The following is a 20,037-nucleotide window of genomic DNA, read 5'->3' on the forward strand; positions in this document are numbered from 1 at the left end:
TTGTCTTTTCTTGTGAACTTGTGATCATATCTGAACTGTGCATTGGTCCTCTCTCACATCACTGCTGAACCAAATGATTTATTTTAATTTGAGGACTTTCATCAGTTACTTCTTCTTCCTGTCTACTTAGCTCCTGCATGGATTTACCTTATTACTGTTGGCTTCTTACTAACATTCTTCTCCAGCACTAACTTTGAAAACTGGAATTATCCAGACAAGATCTGTCTGTCTAAAGGAGTCAAAGTGCCTCTTGTACTCCTTAAAAGCTAAGCCCGGACCACTGAGAGCCTGCCAGTTGGTCTTATTAGCACAGTTTACTGGCAACAAGAGGATAGCACATGGCTTATTAGTTATGCTGGTTCAGTTTGACTGACCTCTGGCAGGCTGGAAAGTATTTTATAATGGGTTTTTGTTGCAGTTGTAAAACAAAAGCCACTGAACAGGGCAAGTTTTAGCATGTTTCACCTATGAGTTGTTGGGGGGTGGGAGTGAAGGTGTTCAGTTTCAGTCTCCCCTTCCCTCCCATCTTGCAATCATGATATCAGTCTTTGCATAATAACACCTCCTGCTGCAGAGAGGTGCTCGTCAGACCAGTTTTCAGGCTGTGTTTGTGCGCAAATGAACAAGCTTGGGGAAGCCCTCGTAGCCTGAAGTTCAGACTCGAGAAGCCGGATTTGGTTCTGAGAGAGGTGTTGTTTCATGTGGCAGATCTTTTAACAGATATGTGGGATTGATTTTAACATCTCACAGGAGAAAAAGAAGACATTGATGTGTTTGAGCTCATCACTGTAAGGATAAAACAGCCCACCACAGGTGAGTGCTGCTTTTAACTTTTTCATACCACAAACTTTTAGTTCCTGGATTTAACCTTCTTGTGTATTTTGCTTCACTGTGGTTTCATTGTATTAACTTTATCTCCTTTTTGTTTTTTATTTGATTCATCATAGTCACTTTTTTATGCTTTCTTGCCTCAAACCCTTACGCATGTTTTCCCCTACTAAATGACATGTACTGACTTGTGCTAATGAGTCTGTATGTGGTCTTTTAAATGTCTCTGTTTCATGCTTTAGTCATAGGTTTTCTCTGGTACTAATCAGTAGAAAATCCTCCACATACAAACATGAGTGCAGCTCAACAATATCTGTTGTCTTGTCTGATCTGATGTGTTCGGTTTCTTGCCGTGACACTTCCGGAAAAAAAGACCAAAACACTCTACACAATGTCCCTAACATCACCCTGTGTACCAGCACTTATGACGGAAGTGTCTGGAATGTGAACTTCTGTCACCTTTACACATATTACAGAGAGAAAACACATACTATTAGACCAAAACTGTAAACGTACGCTATCTACATAAAGAGCAAACGTTCTACAGACCCGTGTTACAATATTGGTCCACTAAAGAAGAGCAAATAACCAACCAAAAATAACCTGCCTGACCACATTATCCAGGAACTCTCTAACAGATAACACACAGACTTACAACCTTTGTTTACCCCCTCACCCAAAGCCACACTATGATTTATTTTCTCTATCAAAAGATGTGGTAGCCATGGTATCTGAGGTATTTCACTCCTTCTTCCTAATGTCACGTTAAACATTAACACCGGGAGGTAATAAAATCCAATATGGAATATAACAAACACGTCTGGGTGTGGCTCTGACAACGCATATGTGTAGGCCACTCATGCGTGGGAGGGAGGTAAAGGCAGGTAGACTCCTGGAAGCTTCCTTATTGTGGAGCAGGAAGAAACAAGTGTCCTACTGCTGTCTGAGAGGTACAGTGGGCATTTATTGCTTCTTCTTCTCTACATTTCTTTTCTCCTCTTCAGGGTATCTCTAGTATTCAAACTTACATCCAAGACATTACCACCTAATCTTAAATTCCAGTTCCAGACATTTCATTTCTCTCTGCCTGCCAGATCTGCTTTATTTGTTCTATCTGCAAAGTTACATACATTTTACCTTGATCACATTTTACCTTGATGATTTTGTATAACTAAACATGGGTAATTTAGTGTCAGATTGAGGTAGTTTAGTGTGTTTGTGTCTCTGTGTCTCTGTGTAGCTATTACACATCTTTCTGTGGTTTTGTGTCTCTCCATGGTCATTTTGTGTCTCCTTGTGGTTGTTTTGTGTGCTATTTTTTAGTTGTTTGGGTGTCTTTGAGGTAATTTAGTGTCAGATTGAGTAAATTTTGTGTCTTTTTGAGCTAATTTAGTGTCAGATTGAGTTGATTTTGTGTCTTTTTGCAGTTATTCTGTGTCTTTTCAGTTCAGTTTTATGTTATTCACAAAAAAAATTAAAAATACAAGTATGCAGATGTGAAATGGAACACCCTGATGAGCTAAAGCTTGAGAATACGGTCCCAGGCATGAAGCAAACAGCATGTTTAGATTTTTTAAATTTTATTTTATTGAACCCATATTTAACCAGGTAAGTCATGCTGAGATCAACAATCTCTTTTACAAGGGAGACCTGGCCAAGACAGCAGCACACAGAAGATTAAAGAAAACGAAAGTGCATGTGATAGACAGTAAGATTTACAACTCACAAACCTCATAACTAAGAGCCTAAAAGCTAAACTACCTTAACTACTAAATTGTCGTGATACATTTATTCCATCAGTTAGGGAAGATACCAAAAATAGAGAGACATGACAAGTCAGTCTCTTCCTGGTTGGAACGTGTTAATTTGAGTGACATTTAGCGATTGAAGGGTAGGAGGCCCCCTGACACTTTGGTCCCCTGGCCCCGTGCCCAGTAGGCCCATTCAGTAATTCATCTATGCCACTAATTGATTTGACTTATGAAGAAATATATATTTTTTTGGGCTCCGTGTGAAGAAGAAACTTTCCCTCAATTTAGAGCTCGCTGCTTCCAGTAAATTCAATTTCCGTGTGCTGTGATGTGTTATGCTTGGCGAACCTAAAGTATCAAGATTTATCCGAAACGATTATATTGGCACATATTGTCCAAACGCAGCCCTGAGCGGTCAGCGTGAGGGGACAAAAAGATCAAGAGTTAAAATATCCTCAGTCTCCAGAGAATCCAGCTGTATTGCACACCACTTCCTCTCTCATAAATACAGTAATTATTTTGAAGGGAAAATCCAACCCTGTTATTCTTTACAATACTTGACACTTAAGGTCAAAATCCAAAATCCAGTCAAGTGACAATCACACATACGTGGCAGCCTTTGTGCCGTTTGTCGATGTGTAACAGATGTGTAATTTCCTGTCAGTCATGAAGGATAAAAAAAGTTACATTTATAAAACGTGGGAAATCCTTCTGTCCATCAGACAATCACAGCAATAGATGTTAGCTTGATGTCGTCAGAAATGTAGTGTTGCATCTGTGGACTCCTGATATATTGTATTCATAGTCTGATTTTAGTGAAGATGGATTGCTCAGTTTTTAAAATACTATAAATAGCATTCTATATCAAACAGACACTGTATGCTTATCAGTGAATGACCAGAGGGATTTTGGATGTCCAGAGAGACTCTGGTCACAGAGTACTCTGCTGTTGCCCTGGGAATAAAATAGCATAGTTTTATAGGGTGCACTTCAGCAGGCTGTACCCAAAAATGAGTCAGAAGTTAGAGGGAAATCCTCCCCACATGGAGGTATTACTAAACAGTATATAAAGTTGGAAAACATCTGGTGTCTGTCATCAGTCTGCAGCTGCGAGGCCTCAGCGTCTGGACCATGTTTTCCTCTGCCACGCCGTTCAAAAACCAACACTACTCGGAGCTGAAGAAGAACTGCATCAACGACAAGACACTCTATGAGGATCCAGAGTTCCCAGCCACCAGTTCATCACTGTACTTTAGGAAAGCACCTCCTGGTTATGTGGAGTGGAAACGACCTGGGGTGAGTGGTACAGGTGGCGGTGGTCCGTCGCTAACATCCATCAGGGAATGCAAATGAACATGGTGACATTTTACCAGGTGGCATTTTCATGTAATTATATTGAAATAACTGGGTTTGAACCACTTAGTGTGAAGCAGAAGGCAAAGTAAAAAGAGCACCGCACCATCACCACGCTGTAAATTAATTTGAAGATTAATGTCAAAGGAAGTGAGAAAAGAAAAAGTGTGCTGAGTCCATCACATTAATTTTTCTGGTGTAGGAGATCAGCAATGAGCCTCATCTGTTTGTGGAGGGCATCAGCGCCCATGACCTAAACCAGGGCATAGTGGGGAACTGCTGGTTTGTTGCCGCCTGCTCCTGCCTGGCTTTGAAGCCACACCTCTGGAAGAAGGTGAGTTCATTTTGTTTGTTTATTCTGACTGTGTGAGCCAAGAAGCTGGGGTATTAAATGTTGCTTACCAGTTATGAATAAAGCTTATGTAGAGTAGCTCTGATCAAACTGCAGGTACAGCAGCACTGGAGTTAAGTTAAGGGTGAAGGCTGAAACAGGCTGGCTGCATAGATCAAATCAGGACAGCAGGAATTCACCTGAGGGAGGGGTTCAGGTGTACATAACAGCGAAACCACATTCCTTCAGCAATATGACCTACAGCTCTGATACTTTTGTCTTTCACTTTTAGATTTATTTACAGGCAGGAGTGCTGAGATCAGTAAACTAATAAACTTAGATAACACTATGAAACTTGTTGAGGATGTTTAAGATTCAAAATAAAGTTACAGACCATTTCAACTTTCAACCTCCAACAAAACACAATCTCAAACACTCTATATCAAACAAGAAAAAACAATCTAACACTAATGGAAGAGGAGCTGTAAGCTGATCAGAGGAGGATCAAATGTCATCCACAGTCCTTGTGTTTAGCTTTGTGCAGAAAGTTTTGTTGGAAAACCTTATGGGTTTTTTTCCGCTCCTGTTCAGAGAACTGACCGTGCAAAATGTAACTGATACAGCCTCACTACCCGGTGTCACATATTTGATCTTATCTATGACTGAGTTCTTCCTGGTTAAAGATTTACAACAAAGTGCCTTATTAAAAAAAAAATCAGGTGGCAAATATTTGTTCAGTTCAGCTTCTGTTCAGTTTACTGTCAATCAAGCATGTAAAAAACATGAAGGAATGAAATTCGTTACCCAGCTCCAACAGTGTACAGAGTAAATAACATTTTATGATAGACCATATAATAAATAATTATAGAATATTTTAGAGTATTATTAGCTTTTAACAAAGAAACCATCAATAGTTAAGTTATTAAAGTCATAAATACCATCAGCTGAAAATTTTATTGACATTTAATATATTTTCATTCTGAAAAGAAGAGTAAGAGTAATATCCTGTTGTAATATGTGCAGATATACTTAAATGTTTCTGCTTTCGTTAAAATCTGCCATTTACTGTACATGCACATTAGGGACCATTTCACTGAGCTGCAAAACTCCACTGAAAATGACTCATTAGTTCCACTTATGTTTGCTGCATTGTGTTTGTTTGTCTGTTTCCAGGTCATTCCTGACCATAAGGAGCAGGAGTGGGATCCCAAACACCCGGAGAGCTATGCAGGAATCTTCCACTTTCAGTTCTGGGTGTTTGGAGAGTGGTTGGACGTGGTGGTGGACGACCGGCTTCCCACGATCAACGGTGAACTCATCTACTGTCACTCGAAAGACAACAACGAATTCTGGAGTGCTCTGCTGGAAAAGGCCTACGCCAAGTTAGTGCACTTAAAGGATTACGTCATCCCCCAAATGACCATTTGTATATCAGTTACTCACACTGCGTTGAGTTGATAACAGGAAGCAAACTTTTCCTGTCATGTCTCCACGGTGAACTCAAAAACATAGAGAATTCTTGATGACATAGAATACAAGGGGGCCGTGTTTAAGATAAGCAAAATTACATCAAAACATCCATTACATCCGTCACACAAGCCATGCTTTAAATCCAAGTGTCATTTTAAGTGTCATATGCTCAGTGCTCCCAACACGTGCATTTTCACTAAAACACTTCTGCAGAAACAGTCTCACACACTGACAAGAAATACGGAGCATACAAGTGAATAAATGAGATGTGAATTATACTGCCCAGGTTTTGAAGAGTTTGTAAACAGATATTTTGATATGATTCTGCTGTTAAAGTCGGCCCCCTTCTAATTCATCAGGAATGTCGCCTATTTTTGGATTCTTTGTTCACCGTAAAACATTTTCTTCCCGAATTCAACATAACACAAGTTGTGGAGCTAACATGCACATTATCATTTGGGGGAGGGGGGTGAAGTCTCCCTTTAAACCACATTGTCCATTTTGCAGAAACATAGACGTATTTGTATTTTTTGAATCCAATTAATAATTGTACTCTTGTCTAGTTCATATTATAAAAACATTAGCAGTGGTAAAATATAACAAACTACAGCTAAAACTGCTACAAATATAAGTCCTACAACCACAAGTTCTAGCAGCTCAGGTATAAAAAACAAAAACAAAAAAAAAACACAGTCTTTACTGGTCAAAACGTTGGTTCAGTACAAAGAGGGTCTATCACTGGAGGCAAACAAATCCAATAGGGAGGGGACAGAGTCAGAATCAATCAACAGGCTAAATCCAAAAAACCAAGAAGAGGACACTGGGAAACAAAAGGCTGGAACACTAGACACACAAGGAACTAAGACAAACAGGCACTGAGAGAAAACACAAACTAAATACTCTGGTGAGGGAAAGGATAACGAGACACAGGTGAGACTAATCAGGGCGGGGCCGACAATCAGACACAGGTGAAGTCATCAAAGGGCAGGGAAAACACACAGGGGCAGGAAGTAGAGAGATCTGAAACGAGAGGGATGTGAGTTTCAAAGTAAATCAGGAAACAACATGAATGAATGAAATAAAAAAAACATATCTGAGAAACTTGAGCTGTGACACAAGCACTACTACTAAACTAATAATAATAAAATATGTGCAGTGCATGATATAATCAATCAACTATAGCTGCTTTCATTGTATAAAGTGTTTCCCCTGCACCCTCCGTGTCCAGGCTTGCTGGCTGCTACGAGTCCCTGGAGGGGGGAAACACCGGAGATGCTGTGGTGGATTTCAGTGGTGCTGTGGCTGAAGCCATCAACCTGGAGAAAGAAGCTTATTATAAGGACCAGGAAAAACAAGACAAGTTGTTTGACGATCTCCTGAAGGTTTGGGACCGTGGAGGAATCATAAGCTGCTCCATCAGGGTCTGTGCTCTTCCTGAATATATTCTCCTTTGTCTCTAAACTTCAGAGAAACTGACCAGTTGTTTTTATAATTTCATCAGGCACAGCCTCATGAGATTGAACTCAAGATGGCAAACGGGCTGGTGAAAGGTCATGCATACTCAGTGACTGCAGTGCAGAAGGTGCGTTTGGGTCACGGGCTGCTGGCTTACTTTAAGAACGAAACCATTCCTATGATCCGCATGAGGAACCCCTGGGGAAAGACTGAGTGGAAAGGAGCTTGGAGTGACAGGTGAGAACTGGTTAGGTTTAATTTCTCCACCACTGTTGTAGTTCTGACCAGAGGAGGAGCAGGAAACCAACGTACAAAAAGCAAAAAGCAAACTTTTAACAGTCACATTTTATGATTTAAAGGATGGACTTTGTCTGGATTATAACTTGAAAACTATGTATTTGTATCTAATAGCTACTCATAAGTGCATTTATTTCCTTTGCCTGCTGTTTGCCAGCTCTGAGGAATGGCAAAAAATTGGTGATATGGAGAGGGGCAACCTTGGTCTCGTAGTAGAGGATGATGGCGAGTTCTGGTGAGTTTCTTCAATCACAGCAATCCACCTGTGGAGTAAACGTCCTCTTTCAGGGTGTACAGTAAGGCTGCATTGTCTGTTCAAACCCACAGGATGTCCTTCGAAGACTGGTGCAAGTACTTCACGGATGCAGATGCTTGCCGTCTCATCAATACTTCAGTGATCAGTGTCCACAAGACATGGCATGAGGTGGTGCACTTTGGGAGCTGGACCAAAAACGCAGAGCCGCTTTTAAACCGCTGCGGTGGCTGTGCCAACCACAAGCCGACATTCCTGCAGAACCCACAGGTACTGTAGACTCTGAACGTACTCCTCACATCACCTGTGTTCATGCACATGTGTACATTTATATTCACTCCTATTTAACTTCCTTTACAGTACATGTTTGACGTTACAAAAGAGGCTGATGAGGTCCTCATCTCCTTGCAACAGAAAGACTTGAAGAGCCACAGAAGATATGGTCAAGGAGAAAATCTGAGCATTGGCTTCGGTGTCTTCAAGGTAATGTGGCAAGAGTTGATAACTTATCTATGACTGTGAGTTGCATGATAAACCAGGGGTTAATACCAGTAAAAGATTTGATGGATTTGTGACCAGAGATGAGTTCAACACAGAGGATATGATGTTTGTGTGGGATGCAGACGTTGGTCAAAGGTCAGTCTATTTGGGTGGAAAACAGGGTCATTACATTAGAATTTGGCTTTCATTGCAGTTGAAGAATTTGGCTTTGTTTGACTTTTCTACTCATTTGTTGAGCAAACAGTGAACAGTTGTTTGGCGTTTTTTGCTGACAGGCAGACATGATTTGATAGTTTTATCAGAACCAAAACAGACCATTTCAACAAGCGGCTAAATCACACATGATGAAGCACAACAAATACACATACTTGGGGTTGATTGTTTCAAGCTGAAAAACAGAGTGGAACAAAAACACAGTTAGTGACAATTTCTTCTACAGTTCCAGTAAGGTGCATAGAGTTCAGTCGCCTGTGTTCCACCACAGAGCTTCTGCAGCCATCGTAGAAAACTCATGCAGTATGGGCACATTTAGTGACTGGTGGAGATCAAAAAAGACATGACATTGTTTCTGTGATACAATATACCATATGTATGTGAAACCACCTCAGGTTGAAAGTTATCAGCCTGTTAAATGGCCGTTATCAATTGTCATTAGGAGTCTCTTCCCAATGACAACTTCCTCCTGTAGTCATGTTTATTGTTAGGCGGCAACTCCTAGTGGTTGTTGTTGTTATGACAGGGGCATAGGAGGAAGTCAGGTGACAAAGTACAGAGTGCGACAAAGTCCATATATGGAGGAGGTCGGCGTGGATGATTGGGTCAAGCACAGGACTTTCACCCAGAAGAGGAAGGAGACTGTCGATACCCAACATTTTAAGCCAAACCTTTATGTTTCTTCCAAACCCATCCACGTGCTTTTGCTCCCTAAACCTAAGGAAGTAAACCAAAAAATGAAGTGTTTTACCTTTGTGCTAGGTTTTTTTACTGAGCCGACTCTCTACGTTTCCTGTTTATTTTGAACACACACAATGTATTAAATTGAGACACCAACCCTATGAATCCAAAGCTGACACAAGAGGAGTATCCAGCATGCCATATTTTGTTGTTTTGGCCCTTAACTTAACAAAGGTGAAACTGTAACAAAACTGCAACCATTTCACAATGTTGGATATGCACTTTCTGGCCTATTTTTTAGTGCTGTTTACCCTGCCTGAGGCATTATAATGGCAGTGGTAACAGTTATCCATTTAATGGGCTGAGTGGTAGACTTACAAAATAGGGATAATTTTATTCAGACCTGCAACATTTAAACAGACAAATCAGTACAGCTTAGTCATAATGTATTTCAGTAGAGGTCTTTAAACTGCAGAGTCAATGCAGTCCTCTCATGCAGCTGCAAAACTCGCCAAACTAGATTTTATCCTCCTGGCTGGGATTAGATTGCCACATTCAAATGAGGCCATGTAACCGTCCGTGACAAAACTGACATCACATTTTCCGTAATGTGATTTACTTGTCAGAGATCTGGCTAAGTTCAAACACACACATCATACACTCTTATCATGGCGACATAAGTGCTGCCAAAGGGCGCAGGTTCTGGACAGCAATAAATGCTGGTGCCACAAGGAGCATGTGATTACTGAGGCGGCACACAGCCTGCTATGAGCCTGAACCTGGATTTAACCCTTGTCAGCTATGGTCATCATAAAAGTGACTGTATCTCCCTCCTTTATCTGACGGACTCCAGACAGTGTGTTTACATCCTGTGTTTCTTATGTTGTTGTCCACTACACTTTGTGTTTTCCTGTCTGAGTATTTCCTGTTTGTTTCTAGTAGTTTTAGCACATAGCCAGTTATGAATATGTATCAGTGGATATCTGAGGGCATCCCTGCATTATGATATGTTAATCTACAGCTGGCTGGTGTTTTTTTCTTTGCTGAAATGACAAGTGACTCAGTACTTCCCATATCACTGTAATAACATGTACACTTTAAAAATGTTATTCACTATTCTGCCAGCAGGGGGCAGACGAATCTGCATAACACACAACCAGTAAATTATTGCTCTTCCAGATACTGTTTAAACCCTTATATTTAAATGTACATCTGTATTACACTGTATTATAAGTATATGTATTGCACACATTATGCTGTACATTGACATTGGGAGTGTTTGTTTAAGACACCAGTGGGCTTTTTAAAGGTCAAAAAACTAACATAATAATATGAGACATAGTAACACACATAGTCTGTCAAAGCTAAACTGCTTTTTCTAATTATCAGGATGGCATGGTTGCATAAATCCAAACTGAATCCAAACTTCTTATCATGTGTGCAGATGTGTCATGATTTCTCATCAAAAAATAATGTTCAGAAACCTGAATAAGGTGTTTACATGCCACACTGTCCACACTATCCAGATTTCTCAAAACTAGGATCAGGTTTGTGCAAACAAATTATCAGGACATGATCATAACCAGGATACCAGTGCACATGTTACTGCAATGCAAGCAAGACTCTGTTAAAATCACTTACCAGACTTTTCTCATAAGAAAGTCAGCAGTTTGTTCAGTGATTTTCAAGTGAACCTTAAATGAAGCCCAAAATTGTTTCCCTTTTCCCAGGTGGAACTGAACAGGAAGTATCGGATGCACGACATCCTGACCCAACAGTGCGTGGAGACATCCACTTACATCAACGCCCGGGCAGTGTTCATGAGATGCACGCTCTCACAGGGCCGCTACGTCATCATCCCCACCACCTTCAAGCCTTACACGCTGGGGGATTACATGCTCCGAGTTTACACTGACGTGGATTCAGGCTGCAGGTAAGACTGTGGTGGTGGTGTGATGTTGAACCAGTGACAGTGTGTAGTTTTGTGTGAGCTTGGCTTGGAGTTACTTTGTTGTCAGACAGAAATGAAACATATCTTACATTTATCAAGTCTTAAGAGACACTGCAGGGAAAGAGAGAACACAGCCGTACTTTGACCTTTCATTTCAGACACTGATGGATGGATTGCGTCCAAGGAAAGCACTCAAATGACTGCTTTTGGAGAACGGAGACTCTAAAATTATGCTCACATTAAATCACGCATAAAGTATAAAGTAACATCTCTCTGCTTTTCTTGGCCAAAGACTTTGTTTGGCCAGTTTTGTTTCTGACATTCTCACATACAGGTCAAGCTGGCCAGTGTTGTGTCTGGGAATCCTGAGCATTATGTCACTTCCCATGTCTTCCACTTTGATGCTTGCAAGATCTAGGTCACAGTACCAAGTTAAAGGAGCTCTACTCTTCTCCTGAACCCTAAATTCTCCTCTCCTCTCACAGGGAGCTGACAGAGGATAAGCCCAGGGTAAGATGCTGGAGTTCATTCCTTGGCTACCCGCAAGCTGTGAGTCACATCTACGTCCACGCAGCCGAGGGGCTGCAGAATCAAGACAGTTCAGGAGGTTCGAGGACTTTACACAAGCCAGATTTTTAAGTCTACTAATGAGTGTGATCAGCCTGTAATCCACCAATATTGTTTTCTGAGACGGATCTTTTTTACATGTCTTCATGCAGGTGCAGACCCCTATGTGATCATATCCTGTGAGGGCCGGTCAGTACGATCCACCATCAAGACGGACACCCTGCAACCAGAGTTCACAACCAGCGGAGTTTTCTACAGGAAGAAGCCCAGGAAGCCGATAACTGTGGAGGTAAGATGGCGTCCATCTGGTCCTTATGATTGTGAAAAACAGTCTGCAAACTAAAATTAACTTAAACAATCAATGGAATGTGTAGATCAGCAAAGTCAGTCATGAAAGCCATGCATGGGTGTGTGTCAGGTGTGTTGTGGAGGTGTTGAAGGTGCAAACCAAAACCAACTCAGTGGATATCAGCCGAAGGAAGGGAGAGCCCATGTCAACATAGGAGGTAGCTTTTATAGCCTGGAAGATGGAACATCCTCCAAGACAGTGGGAGGAGCGTCACAATCTAAAAAAATAAAGAATCATAAAATTCTAAGATATATTACAAACAAGTAAGTTGTTTAGCTGCCCCTAATATACCCTTTAAAAGCATATTTTTAGTGTCTTATCATCTTTTATATAAATAAAAGATGCTTTATACAAGTTTGGTTGGTCATTTTCACACTGCAAAGTATAGAAGCATAATGCATTCACTTTAGAAAAAAATCTGCTTTGTTTTTCTGAATTAATGAGATTATTATCTCAGAATTATGAAAAGTTTCCATGGAAAGAATATCTACTCTGTTTTTCTGAATTAACAAGATAATAGTCTCCTTAATTTAGAAAAACAGAGCACATTTATTTTCTCTAGTGAATGGATTACACTTCAGTAGCAAACCAAACAAACCACTCTTTTAATAAAACTAGTGCTTCAGGATTATTGTCTGAACATTAGTAGAGTTAATGTTGTGGCAATTCTTTCATAAAACAAAAGGGAGTATATAATAATACTGTTTGTTTGATGCATTTTAGATAGGGTCGCGGTCCAATAGTGGGGCACAGGTACTCATAGAGCCCATTTTAATTCAGATATCTTGAAGAGAGTTCAAGGGAATCCTTGAACCTCTTGAGTTGTTCTCTCACCAAACTTTAGCCTTACTTTGATGCAATATTTAGCGCCCTTAACAACAAACTATGCCAACATGGTAGGGACCAATGGATGCCTTAGGTCAGTGGTTCCCAGCTGGTGGGTCGTGTTCCAGAAGTGGGTCGCAGGTCCATTCTGAATGGACCACAAGGGACTCGTGAACATGTCAACTTTGTAAAAAAAACACACTAAATTTTAAGTACAGTGAATTTCTAGCACAGAGATTTTATTCTGAAGTGCCATTTTCTGTTGTAGAGTTAGTGACTAATGGGCAGCTACATGACAGAGACAGCAAACTAGCTCGACGACATGGCCAAACGCAAGTATGACACTGAATGTATTAAACTGTGTGGACCTTGAACTAATGACTAAGGAGAAATCTGGACCCCGTGGCTGGACCAGTTGGGAACCACTGCTATAAACTATCTGTAGGTGGACCCTCCAACTTCAGTGTTACCTATATTTATATATATATATATATATATATATATATATATATGTGTGTGTATATACAGTGCTCACAATAACTAATAATAATGATAAAACCAACAGACTGAATCCATGAACTGGAAAAGCTCACATATAACTAGTAGTCACTTTGATATATGTGACTGTAAAACTCTTCCTTTCACTGATTAATTGACTGGTCTTCCTCAGGTGTGGAACAGCAACGCAGTGAAGGACGAGTTTATGGGCCAAGTGGTGCTGTCTGGGTCGGTGAAGGACACCGCTAACCCTCAGAGGCTTCAGCTGAGGAAGCGAGGACGGCAGATGGCAGATGAGATGCCCGGCACCATCACTCTGAGGATCGTCACTTCTACTCAGCTCACCGCCATATGACCTCGACAGTGGCCGGGAGAGAGACTGAATTATTTTTCAGTGCAGAACGATGTGGTGAACATCTTACTCGACATGTGCCATCATCAAAGCACCAAAACTAGCGTGTGTTCTGCTGCTGGATGTCTGTGCTGGTGTGTGATTTGACGTGTGACTTGCACTGTGGTGAATTGTTTGCAAGGCTGAGAGGCGAGCAGGGCGGATTGAATGTCAATTCTTGTCATGTCCAAGTGTTTTACCTTTATTACTTCAAATCATGTTTGTGTAACTTATAAAATATTTTTATACTGACTAATGCAAGTTGCTTGCAAAGATATCATTCCTGTTGTTACGTTACACTACAGATACTGTGAGTTATATGGCAGTAATTTGTCATTCAAGTCTTAACATAGTCAGAACAACTTGCCACATGTACTACACATCATTAATGTATCATCTGTTTTTTTCAATATCTTCTTCTTTCATCAGTTCATATCATATTTTATTCTCATGATTGTTAAGAAAGTGCAAAAACTCTGAATGGCATAAAGAATTAAAAGGAATTCAACTTCACAATATACTGCAAGCGCTGCAACGACTCTGGTTTTCTTCCTCTTTTTATTTCAGTCCAGTTCCCAAACTGCAATATTTTGTTTGTTTTTTTTTTACACTCAAGACACAGCCATGCACAATTCAAAGTTCAAAAAGTCTATTGCTTCAACCACAATTAAAAATAGTTTATCCAAAACCTCATTTCCCCGTCACTCGTTTGTCCTTTTTCAAAGATGGGGAAAGGCCTGCTGAGGTATGCCAGATGGATCAGCAGTTTTACAAAGCTAGACAATAATAAGAGTAATAATAATAATAATAATAATAATAATAATGATAATAATAATTTAAAAAGTAACATTTTTTGTCTTTGTTCCATTCTCTTGATACACATTAATAGAGGAATTTTCACACCACGTGTACAGGTTTACACATTCAGAAGATAGGAATGTACAGGAGCAACCACAGGAAAGGGGCACGTCGGCGGCGTCTCTTGTCCCGAAATTCACCTTTTGTGCTCATAGTTCAGACCTGTACATGGGGGCAGAGGCCAAACGTCCCAGGGCCGGCGAAGCTTCCTGTCAGGCCACCCACACCTACCGCACGCACACATACATGTACTAACACTCAGCAGTGGTACTCAGGACAGACTGTGTGGGCCCGCACACAGAGCGCTGCATTCATCGGCTCTCTGTCCGGATGAAGGAGTGTCCGATAAAGCCCAAACAGGAGAGCCGGATCCAGGAGTGCAGAGACAGCGTGTGTGTTCGTTTTTGTCATCTTTTTTTTTTGATTTCCAGGGTGCAAAACATTTATTGATACATACCATAGAGCAACCTGAATATTGTCATTTTAAGTTACATAATTCTGAAAAAAGGGGGGTTTTCTCGTCATATTTACATACATACATACATATCCTAACAATCTTAACCTATTTGAAGATGAGATACAGTGTATAGTTTTGTTTTACATGCATGAGTTCTGTTGCATCCTCCTGTCTAACATCACTCCTTCATCGTCTGTACAGTTGCTGTACAATGGAGGTACAATATGAAGCAGCTACCCTGCACCTCAGAGTCAAGGTGGACAACACGAGTGAGGCATCTTCTAGTGCAGATTGAGGTAGCCCCCTAACACGCACAAACACACACGCTCACACACAGAGGGATGCTACGTGGGAAATGCCTGACGAAGCTACCAAACACCGACACAGAGTAGATAACTTCTGTACAGGAATGAGTTTAAACGCTAACCAGGAATGGAAGGAATGTTAGCAAACAATATGAGAGAAACCTCTACTACGGTTTTCAGTGCTCATTAGGACAAGGTACAATCATAAAAACGGCACCCACTCCACTCCATCGCTCAGTGGATCACATTCCCCCTCTCTGATCTGCCACGCGTTCCAAAAAACTCAGCACAAAAACGTACAGATCATATGAAAGAAGACACATAAGACGCCATTAAAAGACAAAAGGACACTGAAGCATGAATGAGCAGCAGCTTATAAAGGAGAAGACAGGGAGGGAGGGAGCAGGTGGACGAGGAGGACAGCTGGTGCCTCGTTAGACATGGATGCCTCACCTGAGCAGGTAGGCCAGGTTTCTGTTGGCATTAACTCCAAACATCAAGTCACAGTCTTATGTGTTCTGAAATATAAGTCTTAATGATGATTTCTAAAAGAAAAGAGGCCTCATTTTCCTTTTAGCCAAATTTTACATCTCTATTCATGTTTAAAAGTTCAGTCTCTTGACCACAAAAACTGATTAAATAATTTATAAATTTTGTCAGTCATCTTTTCTTCTTTAGATTTAAGGTCACAGGGATGTGTGGGGCACTATAGGAAACTGTGAGAATGTGTGGCACTAGACCTTCAACTCACTGTAGGTAAATGATTATACAACCTTCTGTTTGCCACTGTTGCAGAAAAAAAGCTTATTTGAAAGGCTGAAATGTTGGTTCACTGTGTGCCAGCACCTTAAAAAGGACAATCCCTCACTAAATATACAATTACAAGAGAAAACATTTGTATTTCTGTTGAGTCCCTGATGTATTTTCTTTCTACGTCGTACCTAATTGTCAGATAAAGGTCCAGTGTGTAGGATTTAGTGGCATTTAGCGGTAAGGTTGCAGAGCTTCACCTTCTTCTGTGTGCCAAGCATGTAGGAGAACTAAAGTGGTGGGCACGAAACGCAAAAGCACAAATGGCCCTATTTAGAGCCAGTGTTTGGTTTGTCTGTTCTGGGCTACTGTAGAGCAACATGGCAGACTCTGTGGAAGAGGGCCCGCTCCGTATATAGATATAAACAGCTCATTCTAAGGTAACAAAAACAACAATTCTTCATTTCAGGTGATTATAAACAATGATGACATAAATATTTTATACCTTTTTCTGCCAATAGATGGCCCTAAATCCTACATGCTGGACCTTTAAGATAGATGTTGCATTGTCTACCCAAAGCCTGGTACAGAGAGCAACACATACTGAATATCTGTGGATAATCCTGTTTGAGATGTTTGTACACAATGGATGCTACGGTTCATGTTTGCATGCAGAATTATCTGTTGAATCTGCAGATAAATTGCTTGCATTGGTTGTGACAATATTTTAGTCATTCTGATTACTCCCTCCACATGGAGTATGGAGAGTCTTCAGTACTATTTAAATGGATTTAAATGCGTGACACACTGTCTACATGTCAATGCAATCAAGTGTCTCAAACTAGATCACAAAAATTAGATTCAGTATGTATAGATTATATCGAGTCACACATTTTAAATTCAATGTTTTAAGTCCACAAACTGAGCCCCAACAGTGTCTCAATATTTTTACATATTCAGAACATTAGGTCTGATAATACGTAGGAAGCTTTAGGGGGAAAATGCGCAAATTAACTGCAGCTAGCCTGAACTCCAGTGACTCTGTGACAGAGCCCGCCTGAAAGAAGTTGGCTCAAATGAAATACGGGACCCGTATCTCGTGATGAAGGATGTTTAAAGCTGGCTTAGGTCATGTGAAATTATTCCTGACTTATTCCCCTGTAGCCGCACCCCTACACTCATTCACACACACACACACGCACGCACGCACGCACGCACACACGCACACATATATACATAAATATGCCACCTTGAGATGTGACAATCTGCAGAGGAATAGCAGTGTTTCTCCACAGAGCCGTAGTCATGCAGGCAAAGGTTGTGTCCAGACTCCCAGAGTTACTCTTTCACATCAGCTGGTCACTGCAGGTGCAAGCGCGGCCTGATTGTGCTCCATGGAGGGACTAGAGGAAAGAGAACCAAGCCTAAAGCCGGGCAGGGAAGGAATCACGGGCTCCTCGCTCCTGATGTTTCTTCTTGAAAGTGAGCACACCTTCTTTTCGATTTTTTCACCGTATTTTCTTGTTTTGGGGAGCGACTGCTGCCGAACAAGACATATGACACAAAGAGATGTGCACTGTTGGTACACACGCACGCACGCACACACACACCCACGCACACTCACACATACTTGTGATGGACTGCTCTACATGTACAGAGTGCTGGAGAAGTAAACGAGGAGGCAAGGTCTTTTCAGCAGCATGGGCCGAGAGGCTGCGAGGCCAGATGTCCGTCCTACATATGAGGCCTGGGGGTCTTTTGTCCTTGTGCTGTCACGGTAAGTCACACAAATCCCCCCTTCCTTGTGCTGTCACTGTCACGTCACCCACCACCCATACACCCAAGCCCCTGCCCCCATGAACGCACACATCACAGGCAGGGCTCCAGCCTCGGGTGGGGACAGAGGGCACACCCTAGCGACTGCTGTTCTTTATGGCTTCCTTCGCAGCTACAATCAGAGGCGTCAGGCTGGATAGAGGCTTCGCCAGCTTGAGGAAGGAATGCTGCAGAGAATGGAAAGGATAAAAAAAATGTAGATATGGAGGCACATTCAGAAACAGTAGTGATGATTTAGTGACATCTGCAGGACATGAAAGCAACCTGTATCTTTATTACTGACTAGCATAATAATAAACTCCCACCCTTATGGTTTTAACATATTTCTACATGTACATATGTCTATTGAGGATCTAGTCTCAGTTTTACCTGGAGCAGCTCCTTGGCAGAGCCTCTGCGGTCCACATCCATCTCCAGACAGCGGTTAAGGAAGTCTCTGAACACAGACGACAGTCTCTCTGGGTTCTGCAGCTCTGGTGTCCCATTGGTAGCTATCAGGTACAAAGCCTGGAAAGATAGATGAGGTCAGATGGATGCATCAAAAGAGGGTACAAGAGTGGAAGAAAAACTGAAAATTTGAGTGTATGACCACCAGGGAGATAAGATCATAAGTCCTGGGTTTTTCTTCCAAAAAAAAACAAAAAAACAACCACAACGTAGGTCGACTGTGCAAGCAGGTTATTACGACCCATACTTACTCTAGCAGCTAGTTATTATTACAGGAGCAGAGGAGGAAATGATGTGACATAGCATTAGATGCGACAAAGTCCAAGCAATGTGGTATAAATACCAAAGAAACCCCTACACAGGAAGGGTGATGAATGGGTCAAACAAACACAGGACTTTCATCCAGGAGAGCACTTTGTCAATGTTGACTTCTTTTAATAACACAGCTGGCTAGTATGCTAGTACATGTTACACTAGTGACAAAGGTGACATGTTTTATAGGACATATGTCAGGTGACACACGTCATGTTACATTTTTTGACAAAAGTACTTATTTAATGCCAAGCCATGACATTTTTCATAAAACTAACCATGTAATTTTGGAGGGGAACTGTGACCGTTTCATGCAGGCCTCCAGGAAGTACACTGGGCTTTGAAGCCAATTGTTGTAGAGGCCAAACACTGAAATTACATTGTCACGTGATGTGATACCCTGTGGCTCAGAAAGACTTTTTCTCATTGACTTACATGGCGAAAGATGAGTCTTCAAATCAGCAGAAGGGAGTGTCCTAACCCCCCAAAATGACTTGTTACACTATCAGAATTTAATCCATATGCCCTGATAACATTTGGAAAGTCTAGAAGAGCGGAAGTCTCTAATGCACCTGCTCTACCGGCCACACAGTGCGGAAGCAGGGCTGATCATTTGGGTAATTTTATGTGCAGTAGTTAAACCATTTTGGCTTCATGGGCCACTGAGCAGCTCATATAAGAATGAACGGGCCCCCACCTCCAATGTTGTATCTAGGTGTTAAGAATGTGTTTAAAACTGTGACCGTCAGAAAGGTAATCGCCCTGTTCAGCTGTTTAGGTATGAGAGAGCGTCGTTTTGTGTCTTCTTACCCTGAGTGGATTCTCATTCAGGTAGGGCGGCTCTCCCTCCACCATCTCTATCGCCATGATCCCCAGAGACCAGATATCCACTTTGGGGCCGTAAGCCTTTCGAGTCACCACCTCTGGTGCCATCCAGTAGGGCGTTCCCACCATCGTGCTGCGCTTGTTCTGCTCTGGAGTGATCTGGGCACAGAAGCCAAAGTCGGCTGCAGAGGGAGACAGAGGGAGAGAGGTGCAGTGGTGTGTTATATTCTTTGTTTGCATCCAGCTTTATCACATTAAACACACGTTTGACTTGGCATTTTCTCAAATTTAATTAAGAGGTCTTTCATATAGCACACAACCATCTCTCTTAACTACAGCCACAGAAACTGAGGACTTACTGAGCTTGACAGATCCGTCCATACCCAAGAGGATGTTGTCACTTTTTATGTCTCTATGGATCACCTGGTTAGAATGTAGGAAATCCAGGGCTTGAAGACACTGAAGAGAGAAAGAAAAAAGCTTTAAAATGTTTCTAACAGACTTGAAAGGGGAAGCCTGTGCTACACACATAT

At 41.5% G+C, this 20,037-nt stretch overlaps 2 protein-coding genes across 6 annotated transcripts in view; one reads left to right on the forward strand and one right to left on the reverse strand.

Moving 5' to 3' along the window:
* The first annotated feature begins 449 nt into the window (after positions 1–449).
* On the forward strand, positions 450–14,234 carry LOC125897942 (calpain-5-like). Of its 4 annotated transcripts, none has more exons than XM_049591454.1 (13): positions 450–813; positions 3,687–3,875; positions 4,135–4,266; positions 5,437–5,645; positions 6,962–7,154; positions 7,235–7,425; positions 7,643–7,720; positions 7,813–8,008; positions 8,099–8,221; positions 10,864–11,066; positions 11,570–11,691; positions 11,804–11,940; positions 13,496–14,234. In XM_049591454.1, the coding sequence occupies exons 2-13, from the start codon at positions 3,711–3,713 to the stop codon at positions 13,676–13,678; spliced, it is 1,932 nt and encodes a 643-aa protein (XP_049447411.1). In that variant the 5' UTR covers positions 450–813; positions 3,687–3,710; the 3' UTR covers positions 13,679–14,234. The 4 variants fall into 4 exon arrangements, with proteins under 4 accessions (XP_049447411.1, XP_049447410.1, XP_049447412.1 ...); XM_049591453.1 differs by having other exon boundaries at positions 452–813; positions 3,680–3,875; XM_049591455.1 differs by lacking the exon at positions 450–813 and adding an exon at positions 1,649–1,778 and having other exon boundaries at positions 3,680–3,875.
* A 21-nt stretch (positions 14,235–14,255) lies between these two features.
* The window catches only part of LOC125897943 (serine/threonine-protein kinase PAK 3), a 44,987-nt gene continuing 39,205 nt past the window's right edge, over positions 14,256–20,037 (reverse strand). For both annotated transcript variants that reach the window (XM_049591458.1, XM_049591457.1), the window contains 4 exons: positions 19,864–19,963; positions 19,490–19,686; positions 18,290–18,427; positions 14,256–18,087 (listed from right to left, as the gene is read on the reverse strand). In XM_049591458.1, the coding sequence (XP_049447415.1) occupies positions 17,998–18,087; positions 18,290–18,427; positions 19,490–19,686; positions 19,864–19,963 (525 nt within the window). In that variant the 3' untranslated portion in view covers positions 14,256–17,997. The remainder of the gene's footprint in view (positions 18,088–18,289; positions 18,428–19,489; positions 19,687–19,863; positions 19,964–20,037) is intronic.

This window comes from Epinephelus fuscoguttatus, linkage group LG12 (assembly GCF_011397635.1).
Source record: "Epinephelus fuscoguttatus linkage group LG12, E.fuscoguttatus.final_Chr_v1".
Classification (NCBI taxonomy): domain Eukaryota; kingdom Metazoa; phylum Chordata; class Actinopteri; order Perciformes; family Serranidae; genus Epinephelus; species Epinephelus fuscoguttatus.